Raw genomic sequence first — 26049 nt, forward strand, 5'->3', positions numbered from 1 at the left:
ACACACATACATGTGCGCATACACATATGCACACATACAGACACACTATGGCAGTTTTCATATGCGCCCCGGGAGATCACGGAAACTCACAGCATGAAGCATCATCCTAGTATGATCTCCCGGCATGATCCCCTTTAATGGCCCAATGACATCAGAAAAAGGGCCATTAAACGGGATCATACCGGGAAATTGTGCTAGGAAGATGCTTTTATGCTATGAGTTTCGTGTGATCTTCTGGGCGCATGCCCATGTGAAAACGGCCTATGACAGATAAGTCCAGTTTAGCAAGGCAAGAATTAAAGACAGAGAACTATTGAAAATAAATTATGTTATTAGCTATATTTCCTCCACGTTCCACCCTCCATCCATTCCATTCATCTTTTAAAACCAAACCCGTAAAATGATTATCAGCTGAATCCTGTGCTTGCTTACTTGGAAGTAAGCCCCACTCTGCTCAGTGAGGCTTATTTCCATGTAAATATGCAGACGATTGCAGCCTATGAGAAGCTGGTTAATTGGAGGAAGAAATCATACAAGCAATTCGAAATGACAGGAAACTGGCAAGGAGCACTTTTCTTAGTGGAGAGTAATGCAAACTTGTTTGCCTTTATTGAGCAGGTTAATAAGACTAAGGACTATTTTCAATGCATGACACAGAGAACAATATACAACTGGAGGTTCTTACCGTACTCTGACTAATTAGGAGGTGAACTGAAATAATATGTTAATTTGACTGGAAATACCTCCTGTTACTTGTAGTATAGGTCTACTGCTTAAATTCTCCTGAAAACAATATAGACATATATTTAAAAAGGTATATATATATGCCTTCTTTTCAGTATGCGTACATTTTGCAATTTCTGTTAACCAATACTGTGCTGACAGAAAATGAGTGCGCGTGAAGAGAAAATATGACTTTTACATGGTTTTAGCTACAACTCATTTCTGATTCAAGGCATCACTTATCAGTTACGTACATCTTGAATTCCAGCAGCATTGGCTAATTTAAATATTTTTATTCAACCTCACAGTCTGCAAGATTTTGTAAGCTAAACAGACACAAAGACTGACTATATTTTATAGTAGTAGACTCAGCAGAGTAACAATTGTACACAGAATCATAGGCACACACAACCTTTTCCAAAGACTCACTAACTATACCAAAATAGATCTGCTACAAAGTAAATACATGTTCATAGGGATACTGCTAGACGAATCACCTAACTCAGCAGCCAAGTGGTTAAACATTTATGATTTGATTTTTATCTCGGCTTGGAATGTCGTTGGAGTGTCCCACTTCTAACAACTGTTTGCTAAGTTAAGGCTTTAGTGTTTACACAGCGCTGAATGAAGCAGCCTGGTCACCAGATGTGAATGCTTCCCCAGACTGGAGTTTTCAATCAGATCACCGTCCTAATGGTCCCTGCTCCAATCTTCTTCCTCAGGACATCCACCAGCCTTTGCAACCTGGGAGTGGGGGAGGGGAGGGAAGAAAAGGAAACGAATATTAGGAATGTTCTGACTGAAAGAGACAGTGTTTGCCCTGGACCAATATGTCCCAGGGGTGGTCATGCTAGGGAACAAAGCATTACTGTAACAGAGACGGGCTCCCGGGGCAGAATGCAGACAATTTGAGAGAAACTTTTAACCTACAACCCAGCCCTGTCGCAGTCAGAAGAGTGCGTTAATGCATCTCCCACTTCGTAGTAAATACAATATCTGAGGGCCTCATGTCTCCCAAGTTTACACAGTACTTTGGCAGTTTGTGTGTGAATCTTCTTACTGAGATGCCATTTCACAGGCAGCACATTCAGTGTATGGAGGGCGGGAAGAAGCCTTGCTGTGTGTCTGTTGCTCTCATTAAACAGAACAGCCCATTCTCTTTGGTCTCTAAAAATACTCGTGCACTTTTTTTCTAGCTTAGCTGTGCACGGGATGAAGGCAAATTGTATATTTATGTTTCCCTACATGGAATACAGACATTTGCAAAACTGATGATCTGCCATACTGGCTACTTAACTGCATGGAATTAGAAGCCCTTCATTAGGTCTCTTCCTCAGAGCAGAACCACAAGTGACAAAAGGCACAGATTGGACACTTGTCAGCTTCCCTCAAGTTTTGATGGGAAATGTAGGCAGCTTGGTGGAATGTTGGACAAGTGACAGTTGAAAAGGCCATTGGGCAGCAGTCAGAGAGCAAAGCTGCGAGACCAGGATGCCTACATTTCCCATCAAAACTTGAGGGAAGCAGACAAGTGTCCAATCTGTGCCTTTTGTCACTTGTGGTTCTGCTCTAGTCTCCCTGCAATGGACCCTGCCCACTTTGCTAAGAAGGACCATACAAAGGCATAAACTATCACCAGATTCTGCCAAGTAGATCCAGAAACTTCAAAGCATAGTTATATGCCTATTTGGTGTATACAGTGTCATCAAGTGTGAGTGTGCACATAAGGAAAACAAAAGCAGGTGCAATTATTTATTTGGAAAATTTGTATGCCATCTCTTCAGGACCCACTCATGGTGGCTAACAACTAAAATAATAAGACAATACCAACAAGCCCACAAAAAACAAGCCTAGCTAATAAAAAAACAAGTCAATAAAAACAGCTCAATAAAAACAATTCCAGGGCATAAAAGCGTAAAACAAACAAAGCAGTCTAAAATATTGATAAAACAGTCCCTTCAGTAATACTTCCTCTCCAGTTCTCGAGCCCCCTTGACAGTCCAGGGTGTTGCTTGTCAGTTCAGAGAATGTGTTGGACTGAAAGAAGCAGATAGGTCTGATATCTTTGAAGTGCTGAGTGTCTTAAACGTTCTTAAAATCTATGGCAACCGGAATAACTACACTCAAGGACTTAAAAGAGAACACTTGGAGATGGCTCACCACCAGAAGGGTGTCCCTATTTATGTCTATGCTTGCTGTAACACATAGAAATACTCCTCCCAGAAACTGGGATATGCCAAATGTCCATGCTCCCATGACATTTTATGGGGGAGGTAGCCTAGATTCTCAAAATGAAATGACCTCAGTCCACTGTAAATACTCTTCCTGGTTACAACTGGGGTGAGGATGACTTAACATAGGAAATATCTTCCTTGTGGCAACTGCCTGTAATGGGTGCTCCTTTCTTTCATCCTGGCTAGTGGGGAGATCTGAATGTATCATGCATTTCCATCTTCATACCTTTTTTGCTGCTATACCACTAACAGTGTATTCAAACCATTTCCTTAGTTTATCTGTGTTTTTATTCAACTTTCTCAGAAGGTTCTCCTACAAACAAACACATGGCACAAAGGAATACACTGAGAAAAAGGGAGCTTATGCACTGCCATGCACGGCATGTTAAGTACACAGTACACATTTTTGCCACTGGGAGTTCAAATGAATGACCTGCAATAAAGTTAGGAGCATTAATGTAGTAGAAAAAGAGGAAGGGACGTTCCATCAAATGTGCCAGTTGAAGAATTTTGAGTACAAGCACTTTTGCTCTAACAGATGGAATGAGACCTCTGTAGCACAGACATACCTGCATTTTGGCTTTACTAACATCAGTTGAAACATCTGATAAAGACAGAGGTGTACAATGGGTATCGAAACTCTCACATTTTCCAGGAGACTAAAGGTCCCCTCCTTTTTATTGTGCTATTCAGACAGCTTCATCCCTGAAACTAGATTATCTATCCAAAAACAATTGTGGGGAGGGAAAGGAGGACTTTCAGAAAAAAACAGGGCACGATGCCAGAGAAGTACTATTATCTACATTTTCCATGATCCTAAAGACATCTTCCCTGATTCTAGAACTACAAATGCAAGAGAAGGCTGTATGCAAACTGTTCCGCTTGCAGCTACTCAGAACAAACTGCTGTATAAGGGTCCAGGAAAGAAAGTATGGCCATATGATGTTACAAATGCTGGATGTAGTTTTGTTTGTCCCATGCAGTAGGCTATTGAACACCAAAATCTGAAAGAAAGCTTCTTTTTGAATATTAATAGATCTGTTGGATTGGAGGGCATTTATGTTCAAAGAATTTCCTGTTACTTTTTCATTGGTTCATTACATTCCTACATTGCCTGGGTATTAATGTTTATAAAAGAGGCAATGTAGGAATGTATGAACCAATGTAAAGATTTTCTTCTGCACTGACCAGAGACTGTCTCACTCACAGAGCTCAGGGGTAGGATCTTATGAAATATAAATGGATGGAGTTCACCAGACAAATCACTCCTTTTTTTCTTCCAGCACTCTTGAAAAGGGTAGGATGTTGTACAGGGAGAAATTGGTGGAAATCACTTCCTTCTCTGCTGTGGGAGTTCTTCAGTGAATGGATCCAGTGCTCAAGCAAGAAAATGGGCAACAGTTTCTATTTTGCCTTCAGAGCATCCCACTCTATTTCCTAGGGACCTTTATCCTTCCGAAGCAGCTTTTTTGTGGGCCTGGGGAGACTGCAGGATGAGAGATCCACTGTATAAACTCATTTCATCCATGTTTCATAGGATCCAATCTAAAGAAATCTAGCCCCATGTATGGGAGTAGTCCTGAAGTCAAGGAAACAGCATGCTGGAACAGAGAGCTTCTACCATCTTAGGCATTTTGGTTTGTTTTCTGAAGCTGAGATCCTAGTCCATTTTTAGCAGAAGATGGTTTTTGAGACTGAACATTGAATGAGCTGTCCACAGGGTCTTATTTGATACTTAATTTCAATATGATTATTTCAGTATTTCTATCCCACGTTTCTTTCCACTGGGTCTCAGAATGTCTTAAAAAGAAACACAAAAACAAAATTTAGGCAAACAAGGAAGAAAAAGGAACTATAACTCTGGTTCTAGATCCACCAGCTGGCTCACTTAGAGCCTCAAACTGCAAGCCATGGACTAAAGGCTGAGGGCCAAGAGCACTCTGGCTCTTGCCAAAAAGTCTTGTTTCTTGGATCATGCCTTGGCTTAAATCCATGCAAGAAGGAGAGAAACAGAAATTCATCCCAGATCTCCTTCAGCTGGCAAACATGTTCCCAAGATTCTCCTCCTTTGTCCACATGGTTCCTTTCTGTGCACGTTCTACCACACATCTGGAATTGACAATATTCTACTTATCATTTAGAGGATGAAATAGGTTGTCAAGCAATCTTCAGGCTAGAAAATTCACACTGGGGTAGGTGAGTTGTCTTGAATTTGTTACTGTGTACATTATGGAAAATGCTGAAAGTATCAGATCTTACAGCATGGCCATAAGATTCATGATACTGAAGCTAAGCAAAGTAAACCTAACAGTTCACTAAATCTACTTAAGTCAATGCGTTAGAAGGGTACAATTGCATGACATGCTTGATAAGGGCCTGGATAGGGTATCTCATGGGAACCTATGTATTCCACCTCTAATCCCATGGCAGAAGAACAGGTAATATAAATATAATAAATATGAAGTATGACTGCACAGGCCCTGTCCTGGATAGTTCAGACAACCCCAGTCTCGTCAGACCTCAGAAGCTAAGCAGGGTCAGCCTTGATTAGTAATTGGATGGGAGACCTCCAACGAAAACCAAGGTTGCAGAGGCAGGCAATGGCAAACCACCTTTGTTAGTCTCTTGCCATGAAAACTGCACTATGGGTAGCCATAAATCAGCTATGATTTGATAGCACTCTCCACCACCATGACTGCATGGGATTTGAGCAACACAGGCATAATACTGTGCTACTTCTAAGTTTTTATTGTGAAAGAGGATGTAAATGTTTGAATACCTTGGAATTCTTCAGAGGGAACAAGTTCCTTGAGCACTGAACTTTGTATTCTTTTACTTCCAGATGTTGTTCTTATGAAGGTTTAGGTTCTGCTTCTGCTGCACCAGCAATTCTCAATATTTTTTATTCAACTTCTTTTAATTAATGACATTCTAACTGTACCTTATGCCTGCTAAACTTCACCTCACAGAAGTTGGCAACAGCTCCCTAGTACCTCCTCTTGTGTTTTCTTGTGAATTCTCACTCCCATTATTTGTTCTAGTGCAGGGTGAACAAATACTCTAAACTTCATCACATATTCCAAACCAGCTCAGAGGGATTTGAAGCCCTATCAGGTTTCAGCTCTGTAGTTGGCCTTTATCATTTTAACCACCCAAGTAAATTCCTATCATGATGTCCACCCACAGCCAACAATATGAGAGAAAAACTATTCACTAGTGAGACTTTCTTTACATACCAAAATTTTTCTGCTCTCTCCTTTTGTAACAAAAGAAACATTTGTCAGGGTATTGAAATGCTTTTCCAACTTCAGCTATAAACAAAGACTAAGAATGTTGTCATATGAGGAATAAATGGTTGGAGAGTTTTAGGAGCCTTAAAAATTAAGACAATTTTGGGAAGATGTTACCAACCAACACTCGGGAACATTGACAAGCCAATGAAGAGTTGCCCATGCTTGAAAAGAAATACCCATAGGATGAAAGTTGCTGTCTTCTGTTTAACTTTGAAACTGTCAGGGCTCATTGAAAATAATGAGGCTTAACAATCATGGCTCTTGCTCTTCAAATGAATGATGACGGCTATCATCGAAATGAGGTAGACCACACCATAGCTAAGGAATGCAGGACCCCTCTGCTTTGTGCTTTACTTTCTCTATTAGTAGACTAGTAAACTGCACATGTATTTGATTTTTACAAGAAGAACCAAAGACAGGAAGTATGTACCAAACACCTTTCAATAAAGCATGCTCAGCACTTGGTCCTATGTACATTTCACTTGAACAGAAAACAAAAGGATAAAACTACTTTTTATTTCAAAGTTTATTAAATGCTCCTCCCCAAAATATCCAGTATAGTGTGATACAACCTCTGCATAAAGTGAAATGAAAGTAACATTTCTTCTGAAGTCATATTTTCTGGCTGATCTCATTTCAGAGATGGGCCACTGGAAGCAATGATCCTATTCTATAATAAAATGATCGGAAGATTGTAGCCTCTATGCTTCAGTTAGCGAGTGGATTAGGCATTTTTTTTAGCAACTCATGATGTTTGCAATCCTTTTATCCAGAAGTACCTTCTGATTGCATAATAGTGCCTAAGACAGGACAGAACCATCATTTCCCCCCTGCTGCAGATGTTGATGATTGTTTAACATGACAAATATATCCTCAGAGAATGAAAATACTCCAATAAAAATTCCTTATGCTGGGTTTGCACAACCGTGTGAATGCTTCCTGGGTTTTTGTGAAGTGTACTGTCCTGTTGTGCTAAATGCTAGCATTTCAAATAAATACTCACAAAAAATGAAAGACTTAGTTTGCTTCTAGGGTCAAGTTCTCTGTTGTAATAGGAGGCCATCCAAACAAAACAAAAAGCTCCTATTTCCTGTGCCAGATTTAGGTACTGGGACAAGCACACTTCTTCCATAGACTTTGAGTTACAGAGGAGGGAGAGGAGCTTATTCTTATGTACCCGGAAGTACAGCTCCACCCCTACCAAAGCCAGTCACTGTACATTCTTATAATTGTGTATGTGCAATGGAGTACTTTGAAGGGAAGTTTCAAATGAGCACATTCTGTGTGGTGACTGCGTATAAACATTCCATGTAGCTATTCTAGCCACACAGAAAACTGTATAAAGGGCAGGTTCCCTTTAAAGATGGTGACAATTATCATGGCCCCAGCTTTCTCAGGTTTCCAACAGATTGTGAGAGTGTGGGTATCTGTCCAGAGGGAAGAGTATTTATGTAAATATTTTAACAACCACATTTGAAATTTGTTATAGAGGCACTATGTAGTAGTAGTAGTAGTAGTAGTAGTAGTAGTAGTAGTAGTAGTAGTAGTAGTAGTAGTAGTAGTAGTAGTGATGATAATATATTCCATTTGTAAAGCTGAACTGGGGTATGCTGAACTTAGAACAAAGAGCCAAGAGGGGATATGAATCTGAGTTTCTGTGGTCCAGGCTGATCCACTGCACCACTGCCACAGCTCTCATTAGACCAAGTTAACCTTGAAGAAAGCTATGATGACCAAGGAGGTTATGTGCACAGGTAGTGTAGATAAATGGTTAAAATGCTTGTGAAAACTGGAAAAGGAAAAGAGATGGAACAGAAAAGGTAGGAGCATTTCTAGACTTGTAAAAATTTGGATTTATGAATATGAGCTATTCTTAAGATACTGATACGGAGAAATTCCTCTATACATATATCACATACAACTGCAACTAACAACCCAAATCCTATAACAATTAGATGGCTCCTAGATATACTATACAGTTTTTATACCATGGAGACAGGACTAAAGTAAGGGACAAAACATGATGATGATGATGAAAAGCCTATTTAAAAAATTTGCAGAATAAACTGGTACTCTTTATTCTTTTATTTTTATTTCCAGAAGTGAATAGGAATTTGAGGTGCACCTTTGATAGGTGCTTTCCACCAAATCCCTGCAGCTGACAGACTCAATGGACTCAACTGAAGCAAAGAAGCCTCACATTTTAAATATATAAATCATTCATTACATTGACTTCTTTTCCTACACCTTCAACTAGCTCACAGCACTTGCTTTTCCTCTCAGAAGTGGTCCAGTTAGTAAGTTCCATCTCTGCCTATACTGTGACTTCCACAACTTGAGAAAAGAGAAAAAGAAACAGAAAAAAGAAAGAACTCAAAATAAAACATCAGGCACTCAGATGGCCTTTAAAATGGCAAGGTAAAGCTGATGGCCCCATAAAGAGGGGTGAGTTTTGTTTTAAGGCTAGATGTTCTCTTGCTAGAAATATACAATGAAAGAGTTCAGAGGAACCATTAGAGAAAAATGATTTTTTTGTAATGGTGTGAACTTGGGAGGGAGGAATCACTTGTTACTCTAGATGACATGGGCACTACTCAGCAGAGATTCCCTCAAAATTAACTGGTTTTTAAGACAATAAAATTTACACTATGGACAACTAAATGTATAATTTAAGGTGTATGGAAACCATAAGTTTATCATTACATCAATGCACAATATAGATTTGTCAAACCATAACAAGACAGTTGATGTATACAAATACATATAATGGATATATGTAATGAATATATATAATCAGATAAATATAAATTTCACACAGATGTCGTGTCCAGTTATTCTGTTGTCCAAAAATAACTTTTCTGTGTATCACATTCCGTCTCCATGTATATCTCACTGCTTTTTCACTCTATAGCCTAAGGCTGAATCACAGTAACATTTTGGAATTACAACTTAATCTTGAATTTACACATATATAAATTCTCCAGTAGAAAATTTATGGGCAATACTCAATCATAAGTAATATCCAATCAAGTCCCCAAACTCCTCCACTATAAAGGACCATCCCGAATAACTTTTCCTCCAATACTTGAGACATTTTTTTTATTCTTTGTCACAATCCCAAATGAGTTCATTTTTTCTGCAGAACTGATAAATGATGCTTCTTGGGAGAACAGACTTATAATAGACCTTTTGGGGAAGTCTGTATACTATAGGAGGGTTTACTGGAGATCCCATTTCAGTTTTGTGCCCTGTCCAATAAAGGCCTGTCGCAGCTGCAGAGTTACACACTATACTGCAGTAAAGACACATTTTAAAAAACGAATAAAAACTTTAAAATGGCAAAAACATGAAGGTACATTGTTCTTGGTTGTTTCTAGTAATGTCAAAGCAAACGTCTAGTAGAGGTCCACAGGTAAACGACAAGTGTACAACATAACACCATGCTATATACTGGAATTACAACGCATTCACTTACCATCATCCTTGCAGGTCTTGTGGTGGTCTAAAAGGCAGGGTATCCAGTAAACTAACAAATAAAGAAATGCTTTCTGGGGTTGGGCTGGGGATTACAGCATCCCTATGACAACAGTTTGATGTGTGGGAAAACCTCAACATGGTCTAACATATGTGCAGCCTTAAAGGAAAACATGTGGACTGTGAACAGGAAATGAGGAATGATTCAGCACTAAATGAGAAAATTAGAATTCACAATGTTTTTTTAGCACAAAGCATAATAAAAGTCTTCTTTGTATACATAAATAAATCTCTGTCACCGGTCCCTTTATCTGGAATGCTTTGTGCTTTTTTTTAGGGAGCTTGAATTTAAAAAGTCCTCAAAAGAACTATTATATCATCTATCTGGATTTAGGTACCTAAACCCTAGAAGCTGTCTAGACACTACAGTGACAGCATGTGGTTTTGGTTCTACCTTCTATGATATATGTGTGCATAATACTGAATACTCCTTTTCTCTAAGATAGCTGTTGTTTAGAAGAGGTTGGCAGAGTGTGAATCTTGATGAAGTTCATGACTTCTTGGAGAAAAAAAGAAACAGTATGCCACCAGTATTCTTCAGGAAGTGGACCACATCTCCTCCCTTCAGACTAATAAATAGCTTGGCCCACATGGTGCCTGTAGTAAAGATAGGTCAGCCCAATGCACAAACTATTTGCAAATGCATGTGAGTCTAAGTTTATACATGTGAACAGCGACTACAATATCGAAGTGAGATGCTGGGGGTGTAAGGCTTGTGAGAAGTATTTACGCAGCCATATTAATTCAGTAATACTCCTAGTATTTGATCTCTCATATGTCCTATGAGGAATGCTCTAGCTGCTGGTCTGGCAAATAATCCAGCATTGCTAGAAATAGCCAAAGCTATAAGGACAAAAAGATCTGACAAGATCTGTAAAAGGCAAATCGTGCAGTTCAGACTGAGACCAGGCTGGCCGGGGAAGGGGATTTAATCCTTCAACCTCACAGTGTCACTAACAGAAACGAGGCTCCCCATGCCATAGCATTTTAAAGGAAAAAGTCAGTTACGAACAGCATGGGGATCCCAGTTTTGTTTAGCAACTAAGTGGAAGTTGGAAGGATTAATTTCCTTCTTCCCTCCTGGCATGACCCTGATCTGAACTGAAGCTGCACACATACACAGATGGAAGAAAATCCGTGATCTTTGTCACATCTGGTTTGGCCTTGGGAAGTACTGGCCACAGTAAAGCTGTGGTCTGATACCAATCATATGATGATCATTGTTTCTTTTTCTAGAGTAGGTCCCTGCCTGTGGTAATCAACTCTTTTGTAATGAGCATGCACCCTGTCTTGTGAAACCTTTCCTTTGTTTTTATCTATCCCTACTCTCAGTACTGTGGCATTGTTAGATCTCAGTACTGTGGCATTGTTAGACCTGATCAAGACCTGTCAATTCTATTTGTTCACTTATGAAGATAGAAACTAGATTTAGAAACTGCCATGGAAAAGTGAGGAAAAATTAATCTTTCTCACTGATCTCCTCCTCATTCCTTTGCAAGCACAGTTGAAATAAATCCTTAAGGACAGGAAATGCATAGAGACAAGTTTCACTTTCAATGCTGGAGCATAGGTCACACATATTATTTGAAAAAAAGAGACAAAGCAGCACAACTCCCCCCCCCCCGCCAAGACTGTATCACCTGCAGCAAGTTTCTTTCTCCCCCATAATTTATATCAAATGGGGAAGGCTTATAGCAGCATTGTAATTGCTACAGGATTTGCATAAGGACCATTTGAAGGAAAGAAAATGTAGTTTCAATGTTTTGCAGTAGGATGTGAGTCTCCGAAATACTAAACAGGACTTTTGTAATACCTTCAAAGTTAAGAAATTTTTATTTTAGCATAAACTTTTGCAAATTAGAATCCAGTCTTACCAAACGCATGCATATGACCAAGTGGGTTTCTGTCTATGACAATTTATGCTAGAATAATAATATAAAAAAACCCTTGTCAGCCTTTAAGGTGTTTGTTGTTGCTATAACAGATGAACGTGGCTTTCCCTCTGGAACGATTCCAGAAACACTGATGCCAAGTCCATGAACTTTTAACATTAATGGTGTTGGTCTCGTAGTATTATATTTTAACTTTGACATGTTCTAAACAAGCACTGCTTCTCAAGTTAAATGCTTGTCAGCTCCACCTCTCTTGTGTATGCCATGTGATTCTTTACAATGAAGACTGTAAAGCTGAAAATATCACTAGCACCGCTGAGATTGTTTTTCAAGTTCACCCTAACTAAACATATATTGGCAGTCCCAGTTAAAAGACCAAGCATCCGTATAACCTTGTAAGTCATACAGGCAGGATGTTCTTACATCTTCATTCTATATTGTATATTTGACTTTTAAGTTTTATTCTATCTCATTATGCTGATGATTGACAGCTAGTTTGTTCCTACAAGCAACCAGATATCCTTAAAACAACCAAACCCTTGAAAACTTAGGCTGGATTATTTTTTAGTTAATTTCGCAACCTTCTTATTGATGTTGGGTTGCTCAAATGAACAGAAAACTGAATAATAACGGTTGCTTATGTACTGAACTTTTTTCCTGGTCTGGAAGTAAAACTTTTTTAGAAAGTATCTACATGATGTCTTTCTTATATTGTCTACTTTCTGGGTTTTCCCCTACTTTGCATTGTTCATTTGCAAACCTGTTTTGCTATGCTATGCTCTGCAGTTTTGCTAGTCAAAACATTTTTACAGCCATGTGCACTTTTGGACCTCCCACCATCATAGGGCACCATCTTATTGTCACAATACTCTTGAGTTGAGTGTTTCCACTCCGTACCATAGGAGGGCTTTTTTGCTGACGCTTTAAAAAGATTACTATAGTAATATAGCAAGTGTGGATTTTTTTTTAAAGCTAGGGGGAAAATAACCCTCCAGTGGTACAGTGGGGAGGTGGGAGTGCAAGGTGTACAAGGGAATCCTGAGGGATGCATGGAGGAGCCCCTCATGTGGATGCTCCACTGTTGCTGCAAATGCCTCTGCATCCACAGCAGCAATGACTGCACATCCAGGAAATGTTATTGTGTGGAAGCAACTAAAGTTTTATAATAATATCACATGAAGCCAAGGCAGTGGTCTTCAACCCATGGATCGGGACCCTCGAATATGTTGTGGCCTTGATGCTCTTATTTGAGGCAGAGATGATACTTCCAGGACAACGTTGTTATTGGGGCTCTAGGATCTTGGCGTGTCATAAGGGAGCAGATAATTCTTCAGAAACATACATGTATATGCCACACATGTAGAGAATAATATATAGACAATAATACAATCAATGCAATAATATTTTAATGCATCAAACCAGCAGTGCCACTGTTGTGAGATATTCCCAATATTCCATTCCACTAAGCAATCACCTTTTGCTGTAGCCGAAGTTTCTGAAACATTTCATGGTCAGATTCATGTGAGGAGTGTTGTGTCTGACTGCAGTTTTCAGCAGCCCTAGCACGAGGAAGAAGGAGACCCCAAAGGTCCTGGGAAAAGATACAAGTTTCCTTGTTTGATTGCACCAATCTTTTGGATTGGTTTTAGTTGTCTCACATTGTGCCTGCTGTTTCCACAACACAACAGACTGGACAAGAGCAATGTCCTTTTAAGGTTACATTCACTAGATTTAAACAAGAAAGACTTGGTTGCTTGCACCTCATTTCATAGAATCTCCAGACTGAATCCAATATGTATATCGGCATTCCATGAATTCATTCCCAAGCTTTTTTTCTGTTGGACTGTAGATGAGCTGGGCCTTGATTTATGGTTGGGAAGAGAGAAGCTTTACCATGCACTATTTTCCTGGCCTGAAATAGCCATGCAGAACTGCTTTTCCTGACCTGAAATAGCCATGCAGAACTGCTTTTTATATCACTGGGCAACATACAGGTCCTTTTGCAGATACGTTTTGCCTGGAATGCTCATTTTTGCTCAATCTGGAGAACCAAGTATCGCAGTGGGTCTATCACTGCTCTTAGGATGTGAATTTGGATAACCCACACCCCACCATGAAGAGGTTATCATTGGATCTTCCAACTACCCTGGCTTCCAAACACAAGCAATTTTTAAAAATCTGAACAATATGTAACAAACTCTTAGGTACTAGGTAGTATTAGGTAGTAATCAATATATCACAGACTATCCTCCTGCCCTCTTCATCAGATCCGTTAGGAAGACTTAACTACTGCAGTGGCAATGAAAGAAGACTTCTTTGCAACTTCTATGATATAATCCTTTTAAGCTAATTGCCTCCAGTGTTTATCCAGCTCCAAATCAGTAAAGTGCCATTTGTTTTCTATCTGCTGTTTTAAATGCCTTAGTTCTCCTCTGTACCAGCTTGTAGCTAGACAGTATGGATAAGACTATGGGGAAAGATGCTTAACAATCATGTTGACAATAATCAGGACCAACCTGTTTTCCCACGGCAAAAGTAGACCATTAACACTTGACTCAGTTGACTAACTCATCAAAATGTACAGGAATCCCACTTTTGAAGCAACAACATATATATGCTTAAATACTTGCGCCTGGCCATTCCAAAAGCTTGGGCCATAACTGAAAAGGCCCTGTTGTTTCTAGCAAAACAGTAAATACTATGGAAGCTGTGCTTCCGAATTGGTTGCTGTTACTGCTAAGCAGAGTGACATTTGTAATAATATATACATTAAACAAAAAAACAAAGCTGAGAGTGGAGGACAAATTCTAGGGGTCCTTTATTTCTAGGCTCAAGAAGGTATTATTGCTTTTCAGTCAAACAATGTCAAAACCCCATAAGATTCATCATGGTATTTTGGGAAGATGTCAACAACTTAATTACTGGATAGTACTGACATATTTTTTTTTCTTTTCTTCATAAAATTAGGCCAGAACTTGGGGACACATTTAAAGCTTTGATGAATTGTTAACACACAGAGGATTACATGATCCAAGAACCCAAGTCACAGATCAAATTATCTGTGGTATCCCTGAATGGGATATTCACTAATTTTAAATGTAGAATTGATTCAAATGGTCTGCAGAAAAGATCTTTACATCTAGACATATTTCATTTGAAAACGTCAAAAATATGTCTCTGACAGACAATCCAAGCCAGGCATCTGGTAGAACTTTATAATTAATAATAGCATTTTTAAAAAAAGCTTAGCATGGTTAAATTTTTATCTAGCTACAACATTCAAGGTGGCCCTTCTGCATATTTTTTCAAACCATTTTAGCATTTCCACTGTAATCTTGCAGCCAAGTTTTGGCACAGTTTAAGAATGATTTTTACAAATGAAATAAAAAAACATTAAAAAACTGCTATTGTGCAGATGGATTTATTATATCTGGAAAGAAGTAATTTAAGCAAACAGTCATTGCTTAAACTCTTGTCACTTTGAAGTTAGAAAGCAGGCTTTGCAAAAGAGTTGCCTTGCAGTTGTTCAAGCAGCTACTACTGTTTTCAAAAAGGTAATTCAATAGTTTACTACAGAGCAAGTATTGTGGATTTTAAAACACTATATAAACAGAATTCTTAAGTTCTGGACCAAGTGTACAACTCTAGGATCTAGTTTATTTGTCCCATTGGTCTCGTTAAATAATAGTTTTTTGCTGGGATGGATTACACCATCTAACTTTGCTATTCAGGTTTGCTCTGATGTATTCTGCAACAAGCTGACATTATACAACAGTAGCTCTAAGATAGCTTTTCCAGTTTACTGAGTATGCTTAATATATTTTGCCATTGACAAATCAATGTACAAACTCCCATCTCTCTACAGCAGTTGTAAGCAAACTGTAAATGAACACTCAGGTCAAAAAATGGGATGCTGTGATTATGTTGACTCTGAAAACATTTGACTTTCATAGAATGCAGTTTGTTGTTTGTGGTAAAAATCGTTGCAGCACTACCTGTTTTCCAAGAAATATAAAAGGGGAAGTTGTTTCATGTCCAGTAACTGTGCCCTCTCACAATTATTCACATATGTAAGAAAAAAATGATTTCAGGTCCTCAATCATGATTCAGACTACTCCTTCTCTAAGAAGGGAAACTACAGTCTACATTGAGAAAGACCTCTGCGTGCAGGGAGTTTCTCTTGTCTTATAAAAGAACGGGAAACCATATATGCACGGATTCATTCAGCTCATGGCACTCTTGTTTATTTCTTACACATGCCAAGCAAAGCCAAATATAAGGCCATGCAGACAGATGTTCTTATTTTGCATGATTTATTTTTCTTTAGTATTCATGATGACTCAGGGACAAGAAACCAAACAGGAAGCATAAGCTCCATTACACAACTCCTCAATCTTATTTCCACCTTCATTTGATTAGATACTGTCCCAACAATGAACCTGAATCAGTGGAAAATTCTTACCTGTTCTGTCCTAGAACCATACTTCTCCCTGAAGCAGCATTTCAGGGGGCATTTGGCTATAGCAGATGGTGGGGGCGGGGGAAGGTTTGCTCCACTTACAGAAATATTTTTTTATCAGTTGAAATTTTTGCACAGGACCCAGCCCATTTTCAAGTTAGTCACAGTATTCATGCAAACTAAATACTTCCTTTTGTTTCTTTAAACAATGCCTGGAATACCATAGTCTAATATTTTGCATAAGAAAAATGCAGTTGTGCAGTTGTGCCTTCATCATTTTGTCTTTATGTAGAAGAGACTACAAAGTTTCCTTTCATTTGTAAAATACTCATCTCCATACATCTTCTACTTCCACAACATTCTATCTGATGAGTACAATGTTATAACAGTATAATAATGTCTATATTACTATCTGCCATTTTCTGTTGAACATTTGAAAACATTGCTAAGAACACTTCTGCATAACTGTGTTACAGAATTGCTTTCAACCTTTTGAAATAATTTCCATCCTTCAAAACATAACAGGCACATGTTTAATGCACTGGATCTTTAAAATATTTTTCCTATTTTCTTTTATGCAACATAATTAATGAGAGACCAATATTTAACAGATCGAGGAAGGGGAGGATTATATTGACAAGAGCCTGGGGACTCTGTACAGCCAAGAAGAGGAAAGTCAAGGATAAGAAGAAAGAGTCGATCTCCCTTCTGAGCCTCCTCTCAGATCTATGGTACAAACCTGAAGACATCAACGAAGAAGACACTGGTCCACTTGAGCTCAAGAATCGTTTTGAAGTGCTTGAGATGGTAACAGAGATGAGAGTGGAAGGAGAACCACAAAGACCTGGAAGAGGGTGTGCAGAGGACATGGGGCCACACAGAAGTGGAAAAAAACGGAAGGTGGTAGACATCAGGGACTCTCTGCTCAGGGGTATGCAACACCATGTCTCTGGGCCAGATCCCCTATTCTGAGAGATGTGTTGCTTGCCGGGGGCCAGAATTCAGGATATTACCGACCGACTGCCGAAACTCATCAAGCCTGCTGATAAGTACCCGTTTGTACTGATTCATGTGGGAATGAATGACACAGCTGCGAATACCGTCACAAGAATTAAAGAGGATTATGAAGCTCTTGGAAGGCATTTGAAGACATTGGGGGGCTCAGGTAGTATTCTCTTCTATCCTTCCAGTCATAGGAAGAGGAACGCGCAAGGAGCAGACCATACTTAAGATGAATCGTTGGCTGAGATGGTGGTGCTGGTAGGAGTGCTTTGGGTTCTGAGACCATAGGATAGGTTTTCTTAGAGAAGGCCTTCTAGCACATGATAGGCTTCACCTCTCAAGGGCAGGGAAGAAAACGTTTCGAACGAACCTGGAGAACTTCATCAGGAGAGCTTTAAACTGATGCTGCAAGGGGCAGGGGACGATCGACATGGCGATTTCAATGATGAAGTGAAAACAGTGGGGACCCACCTGGGCAGGACAGGTCAAACAAAGGTACAAGGCTACAAGTGTCTATATACCAATGCCCAAAGTATGGGTAATTAGAAAGAAGAGCTTGAGCTTCTATTGCAAACAGAGGGCTACGATATAGTAGGAATTACTGAGACTTGGTGGGATGATTCCCATGACTGGAATGTGCTAGTGGATGAGTATGAGTTGTTCAAGAAAAACTGGAAGGGTAGAAGAGGAGGTGGAGTGGCATTGTATGTGAGGAGAGGGCTTGATTGTCAAGAAGTTATGGAGAATGGGGTGGACAGCCCAGTGAAAAGCATATGGGTAGAAATAAGGGGAGGAAGGACAAAGGATATTATTGTTGGAGTCTGCTACAGACCACCTGACCAGCGAGAAGAAACGGATGCTGCCCTCTTTGAACAGATTGGTAGAGTATCCAGACATCAGAAACTTGTAATTATGGGTGACTTCAACTTCCTCGAAGTGTGCTGGGAGACAGGCTCAGCAAAGCATCATGAATCATGCAATTTCCTGACCTGCTTGGCTGATAACTTCCTTTTTCAAAAGGTGGAGGAAGCTACAAGGGTCTCGGCCATACTAGACTTGATATTAACCAACAGGGAAGAATTGGTAGATGAGATGAAGGTGGTGGGGACCTTAGGGAGAAGTGACCATGTCCTCCTTGAATTCCAGTTGCTGTGGGGGGCCTAGGAAGTTCGTAGCCAGACTCGTAGGTTAGATTTTCGTAGGGCCAACTTCGATGAACTCAGAGGCTTGATGAGAGTCATTCCGTGGGGGAGTGTGCTGGAAGGGAAAGGAGCGAGTGGAAGGTGGGCCCTTTTCAAACATGAGCTTTTGCAAGCTCACTATCCCAGCAAGACGGAAACATGGTAAGGGCTCCAAGAAACCGATGTGGATGTACAGAGAGCTCCAGAATAAGCTAAGGGAGAAAAAGGAAATGTTCGGGAAATGGAGAGAAGGACAGACCTCTAAAGATAAGTATATGAGGGTTACTAGGTACTGCAGATCAGCCATCAGAGAGGCCAAAGCTCAGTACGAGCTGGGTCTGGCCAGGAGGGCTCGCTACAATAAGAAAAACTTCTACAGATACGTGAGAAGCAAATGCAAGGTAAAAGAGGCAATTGGACCACTGTTGGGAGTAGATGGAGAAACTCTGATGCAGGACAGAGAAAAAGCAGACAGGTTTAATGACTTTTTTGCCTCTGTTTTCTCCCTGAAGAACTCAGGCACGTCTAGAGATAGTAGAAAATGTGGCAGGACACCTGAGTGGTTAATCGACATTGACAGAGAGGTGGTGGAGAGGCATCTGGCTGCACTGGATGAATACAAATCCCCTGGGCTGGATGGGGTACACCCAAGAGTGCTGAAAGAACTTTCTAGAGAACTTGCAGAACCCCTGTCCATCATTCGCAAGACCTCCTGGAGGACTGGGGATGTGCCACAAGATTGGAGAAGAGCGAATGTTATCCCAATCTTTAAGAAAGGGAAGAAGGATGACCCGGGAAACTACAGGCCGGTCAGTCTGACTTCTGTTGCTGGAAAGATATTAGAACAGATTTTAAAGGGATCAATCTGTAAGCATCTGAAGGACCGCTCAGTGATCCGGGGAAGTCAGCATGGTTTTGTCCCTAACAGATCTTGCCAGACCAACCTGGTTTCCTTCTTTGATCGAGTGACCAGCTTACTGGATCGGGGGAACTTTGTTGACGTGATTTATCTGGATTTCAGTAAAGCTTTTGATAAGGTCCCCCATGACATTCTGATGGGAAAACTGGAAGACTGTGGACTGGACTATAGGACAGTTCGGTGGATAGGGAACTGGTTAGAGGACCACACCCAAAGAGTGGTGGTCAACGGCGTTTCATCAGATTGGAGGGAGGTGTCCAGTGGGGTGCCACAGGGCTCAATTTTGGGCCTAGTACTTTTCATATTTTTATCAATGATCTGGATGAAGGAGTGGAAGGGCTGCTAATTAAATTTGCTGATGATACCAAATTGGGAGGAGTAGCAAACACCCAAGAAGATAGAATTAAAATTCAACAAGACCTGAATACTCTGGAGAAGTGGGCAGCTGTGAATAGGATGCAATTCAACAAAGATAAGTGCACATCTGGGCCACAAAAATGGGAAGCACAAATACTAGATGGGGGATACACTTCTGGGCTGTAGTATATGTGAAAGGGATCCTGGGGTAAGAGTGGACTGTAAACTGAATATGAGCAGTCAGTGTGATGCGGTGGCAAAAAAGGCTAATTCAATCTTGGGTTGTATCAAAGGGGCCATAGCGTCGAAATCGCAGGAGGTCATAGCCCCTCTCTATACTGCCTTCGTCAGGCCGCACCTGGAGTATTGCGTGCAGTTTTGGAGGCCTCACTTCAAAAAGGATGTGGACAAAATCAAGAGGGTGCAGAGGAGAGCAACAAGGATGATCAGGGGGCTGGAGAGTAAGCCCTACGAGGAAAGGCTGAGGGCCTTGATACCGGCTGGACATTAGGAAAAACTTTTTCACGGTCAGAGTAGTTCAAAAGTGGAATCAGCTGCCTAGGGAGGTGGTGAGCTCCCCCTCACTGGCAGTTTTCAAGAAGAGGCTGGATGAATATTTGTCAGAGATGCTTTAGGCTGATCCTGCACCAGGCAGGGGGTTGGACTAGATGGTCTGTATGACTCCTTCCAACTCTATGATTCTATGATTCTATAATATATAAATAATGTGTACATATATATAAATATAAATTGATATAAAATCTAAATCGATATATATATATAAAGACAAGTGTCCTGACTGACTCATCAACGTCCTGCTCAAACCCCTGGACCTAGAAGCGTGAAATTTGGGGAGGACGTTCCTTTTGTGGTGTAGATGCTCACTAAGAAGGGATTTTAAGAAATTTGCCCCCTAAGCGGGTAAAAAAGGGTAAAATGTGTTTTCCCATAGAGATACAGCTTCCCTGTGTGGCTGGCAGGCTTCTTCTCCCCTGCCAACTGCCAACTCAGCCACTCTTCCCTGATTGGGCTAGCTTTCAGGGTCATTTGCACATGGGGCCAACATTTTAAATGGTTGCTAAGGGAGTCACTGAATGTGTCCTTAGGTAAAAAGCACCTCACAGTCTTCCCCTAAAAGTTCACTAGGGTTGCCAATCTCCCTGTGGTGTAGATTTGCCAACCTCCAGGGGGTGGCTGGAGATCTCCCAGAATTACAACTGATCTCTAGGTGACAGAGATCAGTTCCCATGGAGAAAATGGCTGCTTTGGAGAGTGGGCTCTATGGTATTATACCCTACTGAGGCCCCTCCCCTCCCCAAACCCCACTCTATCCAGGCTCCACTCCCAAAATCTCTAGGAATTTCCCAACTTGGACGTGGCAACACTACTGTGATGCCTGCCTGCTTGCACTCCCCCTCTCTCTGATGGTTCCGTTGTGGAACTCTGTGTTCTGAGGTAAAAATCAGGTCAAGAAACTGCAGACAGTTGAAGAAAGACAGTACAAGACTCCTGAATAGGGATTTTATATAAAAGTCAATATGGCAACTGAGTTTTTAAATGTTCATGGGGAGATGGTGCATGACCTTTCCAGAGGTCATTTCAATGTGAACCTCTCACCTGAACCCTCTCACCTGAGATAAAATGAGACAGGAGGGAGGGACGGAGGGGAAGAAATAAATAAATGAAGGAAGGAAGGAAGGAAGGAAGGAAGGAAGGAAGGAAGGAAGGAAGGAAGGAAGGAAGGAAGGAAGGAAGGAAGGAAGGAAGAAGAGAGTCTTCACCTTTTGGTCTGGAGAAAGGCTCCTTGAAATGGAGGAAGGCACACATTATGGAGTAAACAGGTTGGGTCTATGTCAAATTATATTAACAAAATCACACACAAATGATGGTTTCTCCTCTATTCTTGTTGTGGTGCTTGATTAGGATCAAGATCATGGTATGTATGGAGATGGGGCTTCAGCATTCCCCTCTGCTACATTTTCCTAGCCTGAAAGACTCCCGTAGGGTTGCTATTGGGCCTGTTGTGGGAAGCCATGTGTGTCCCAGGTAGACATGGGCACGAATGGGGGAAAAAACCTGAACAGGCTGTTCGGTGTTCGTTCCCGACAACGAACACGAACAACCAACCGGAACTGAACATGTCCTGTTAATGAATGTGTTTGGTATCTGGTGTCCGTCAGCGCCCCCTTAGCACTTAGAGAGCCCATATTCACAGGAAATGGGCAGCAGGCTCTTCTCCAGCCATCAACCAAGTTTGGTTAAGGTTGCAGTATGGATCGTGGAGTTATACATTCCCAAATTCAATGCCCCCAGGAAACTCCCATTCAATACAAATGGAGCCCCCCTCCCTCTCCAGTTCACTTTGGCCTCATGCAATGGGCCTGAAGGTGGGCTGCCTCCCCTTTCATGGGCAGGGGGTCTGGCCACTGGCCAGCGGCACCCCCATGTGCCCACCCGCCAGGCCTCCCCAAGACTACTTTCCGCTAATGCAGTATGCCTGCAGCCACCGCATAACCAAATGACCCAGCAACAGTCTGCAAAGAAAACCCTCCAGCAAGACATGATGCCGTGCACAGAGACCTTGCACGCACAAACACACACCCTGGTGGGTCAGAGACACCAGATGGGGACATTATGGCATAAGAGCCAATGCTCTTGTCCACGCCACGCATGGTGCAGTGGCTGTCACTGCACAAATGCACCAGCTGGACATGGAGCACTGGATGTTTAGGTGCATGGGATAGATAGGTTTCTCAATAGACAGGTGCATAGCTGTATGGGATAGGCGTATAGGATAGAGGGATGCATGGATACATGGAATACCTGTATTGGATTGTCAGGAGAGACCGATACCGTGTTCAGGGATATTGGGGAGACAGGTGGATAGCATTACTGTCTGCGTTATCCTGTCATTGGAAAGTTGGAAGGAAAGAACCAAGGGTGGGAGGTGGGGCCCGCCCCTAACGTGTTGAAGCAGAGGTTCACGTGCTGGCCATCGAGGCAGTGGAGGATGCCCTCCCCCTCTTGTGGGGGAGGCATCATTTCCCCTAGGAAAGGGGATTGTGGGCAGACAGGTAGGTCCACATGTGTGCAGCTGTAGGCTGCCCCCCGCATCACCCACCTTCCTGCCTTCGCGGAAAGTATGGGAGTCACAGTGCGGGACCCATTCCCCCCTGCTCAGAAGGGACAGCACCTGCTTCTGATTTGCCCCTCGTGGCCAAAACCAGCAGATAGCAGTGCAGCACCCACCTTCCTGCCTTGACAGAAAGGGCTGGATATGCAGGACAGGAGAGGTTGGGAAGAGTCAGAGTGGTTCCGGACAGGGAGAGGTTGAAAGAAGGACCAGCAGCCCCAAGAACTGAGTGGTGATAGAGCAGTCCACACCACTCAGAGACCTTTCCTGCTCAGGAAGGAAAGGCACTTCAAATGAGTGGCGGAGGCTCCCATCAGCATCACCCACCTTCCTGCCTATGCGGAAAGGATGGGATGGACAGGACAGGACAGGGAGGGGTTGGAGCGGTTCCAGAGGGGGGCGAAAGAGGGAATGTGGGAGTTGACATGGAGAAAAGGAAAAGGCTTCCTGGCCTCATTGCACAGCATGACCGGGACGGACAACCCCAACATCCACCCTGAAGGATTGTGCAGACTTCTGCTGGAGAGACTTGTCTGCCCCTCCTGTGTCACAGTGGAGGCTGTCACCAGCATCATTCACCTTCCTGCCTTCACAGAAAGAAAGTGAGTTGCGGGACCCATTCCCCGCATGCACAGGGGCAACAGCATGTGCCCATGGATGGGGGTGCACGTTTCCTTTCCACAGAACCATATCTGCAAAAAGCTTTTGAGCCACCCCTCATGCCAAGAAGCAGCAGCAGCATTACGGCACCCACCTTCCTGCCTTCACGGAAAGGGTGGGAGGGACCCATTTCCCCCCATGCCCAGAGGGGTCAGCAGGGACCCATAGATAGGGGCCCCCGTGCTGTGTTGCCCTACCACCACCATCAGCAGCAGCAGAGCTGGGTAGCAGCGGCAGCTGGCATCACCCACCTTCCTGCTTTCGCGGAAAGGATGGGGTGGGCAGGAGAGGAGAGGTTGGGAGGGGTCGGAGCGGTTCCAAAGAGGGAGAGATTGAAAGAGGGAATGTCCAGGATCTTGCCAGGGAGAGGACAATGGGTTGCCGCTGGCTGCATCATGGTGCAGGAATGGGAATACCCCTTCATTGGAGAGCCATACGCCGAGAAAGCCACTGAGTTGCAGGCTGGTGGTGGCAGCGGACATGTTCCATCTTCCTGCCTTCGTGGAAAGGATGAGAGTCACGGTGCGTGACCCGTTCCCTCATGCTCAGAAGGGACAGCAACTGCTTCTGAGCTGCTCCTCATGGCCAAAACCAGCAGCAGCAGAAAGCAGTGTAGCACACACCTTCCTGCCTTCATGGAACGGGCAGGATGTGCAGGACAGGAGAGGTTGGGAAGGGCCAGAGTGGTTCCCGACAGGGAGAGAATGAAAGAGGGACCAGCAGCCCCAAGAACTGAGTGGTGATAGAGCAGTCCACACCACTCAGAAACACCTTTCCTGCACAGACAGGACAGGAACTTCAAATAAGTGGTGTAGGCTCCCACCGGCATCACCCACCGTTCTGCCTACGTGGAAAGGATGGGATGGTCACAGGACTAGAGGTGACATCACCCACACTCCTGCTGTTGGGGACAGGACGGGATGGGCAGGGCAAGTTGTGGGGTAGGGAGGTATTGGCGCCATTCAGAGAGGGAGAGGTTGAGAGAGGGAAGGGGAATGGTTTCCCGAACAGACAGCAGTTCCACAGAATCTGGTCCAATCAGAGACAACTTACCTGTCAAGGAAGTTCAGGCAGGCTGCTGCCAGCATAACCAACCTTCCTGCCTTCGCAGAAAGGACAGGTGTTGTGGCCGGGACCCACCCCCCCTGCTCAGAGGGGAGGGGACAGCAGGTGCCCATGGATGGGGGGGGCCATGCTATGCAAATACATGTGCAACAGTTCCTGATCTTCCCCTCGTGGCCAAGAGCAGCAGCAGTGGATAGCACCTACCCTCCTGCCTTCGCAGAAAGGGTAGGTGGGAGGGTCCCATCCCCCCCTACGTCCAGAGGGGTCAGCGGGAGCCCATAGATAGGGGCCCCCGGGCAGTGTTGCCCTACTACCATCAGCAACAGCAGGAGAGGTGTCTCCAGTGGTCAAAAGCGGCGGCAGCTGACATCACCCATCGTCTGGCCTTCGCAGAAAGGATGGAGTGGGCAGGAGAGGAGAGGTCGTTGGGAGGGGTTGGAGCGGTTGCAACTGCAGATGGTGAAGATGAAAGAGGGACCGTCCGGGGAATTGTCAGGTAGAGGACAGGATGGGCAGGACAGGTTGTGGGGAGGGGTCGTAGAGTTGCCATCAAGAGAGGGAGAGGTAGACAGAGGGACAGTTGGGGAACTTGTCTGGGAGAGGAGGACCACAGGTTGCCAGCCATGGTGGCAGCCTCGAGAACCGAGGAGGGCTGGAGCCTGCTGCACAGAACCTTGGCCGAGAGCCACAGTAGACTTGGGGACGCTCAGAGGGCTGATAGGTCCAAGTCCAAGGAGGGATGCCCAAGGAGGTTGAGGTTGACCTTCACGGAGGTCAACATGTCCACCAGGTCCAGGTGCAGACGTGCACAGCAGGGATGGAGGAGGTCTCCCAAGTGGGAGAATACCCGCTCGCTCTGCATGCTGGTGGGAGGGCAGGACAGGATGTTGGTTGCCACAATGTACAGGTCCATCCAGACAGATGATTTTCTCACCCAATTCTTCAAGGGATTAGAGTGGGGGGGGGCTCGGTGGGCTCTCCCAGGTAATCTCACACCATAGCCCCCACTGAGTCCTCCACTGCAAGTGATGCATCCACTGTGTTGCGACCAACCACGCAGCCCACCAACGAGGCCCAGAGATCAAATGGGGCCATTTGGGCGGGTCTCTCCTGGCATGGCTCTCTTCCCAGCTCCCCCCGCACCTTCTCCTGCTCCTTCTTCTCCGCCGCCCGTCCCTCGCCCCTGCCCGGTTCCCTCAGGCCGGCCTTCTCTTTCTGGTAATGGAGCACTGCTTTGCGGAGCTCCTTTTTCCAGTGCAGCATCTGACCCCCCCGCATGGCGATGCTGTCCTTGATCCGGGGGTCACAGAGGGAGGCCATTTGGTATGGCACTTCATGGAGCAGAGGATGCAAGCGCTCGGCCACACATGCCTGGATCCTCCTCACAAAGTCCTGGATGCTTCGCTGGCCAAGGACAGAGATCATAGGCTCGGGTGGTGCATCTTCAGGTGCCTGGTCAGGATCGTCGATGCAGGTGCTTTGGGTCATTGCCCCTGCACACCAGCCCAACACAGACATGGCACAGCACCACACGGGGGTCATTTGGAAGGGCCCGGAAGTGCCTCCATGCAGCCGATTTGAACCATGGCCCACTAAC

The 26049-nt window shown here is 43.4% G+C and overlaps 1 protein-coding gene across 1 annotated transcript in view; it reads right to left on the reverse strand.

Moving 5' to 3' along the window:
• Positions 1 to 580: 580 nt before the first annotated feature.
• Positions 581 to 26049, reverse strand: part of MIPOL1 (mirror-image polydactyly 1) — a 270727-nt gene continuing 245258 nt past the window's right edge. Inside the window, exon 11 of the mRNA XM_054972227.1 lies at positions 581 to 1467. Coding sequence (XP_054828202.1) covers positions 1401 to 1467 — 67 coding nt within the window. The 3' untranslated portion in view covers positions 581 to 1400. The remainder of the gene's footprint in view (positions 1468 to 26049) is intronic.

This window comes from Eublepharis macularius, chromosome 2, assembly GCF_028583425.1.
Source record: "Eublepharis macularius isolate TG4126 chromosome 2, MPM_Emac_v1.0, whole genome shotgun sequence".
Taxonomy (NCBI): Eukaryota; Metazoa; Chordata; class Lepidosauria; order Squamata; family Eublepharidae; genus Eublepharis; species Eublepharis macularius.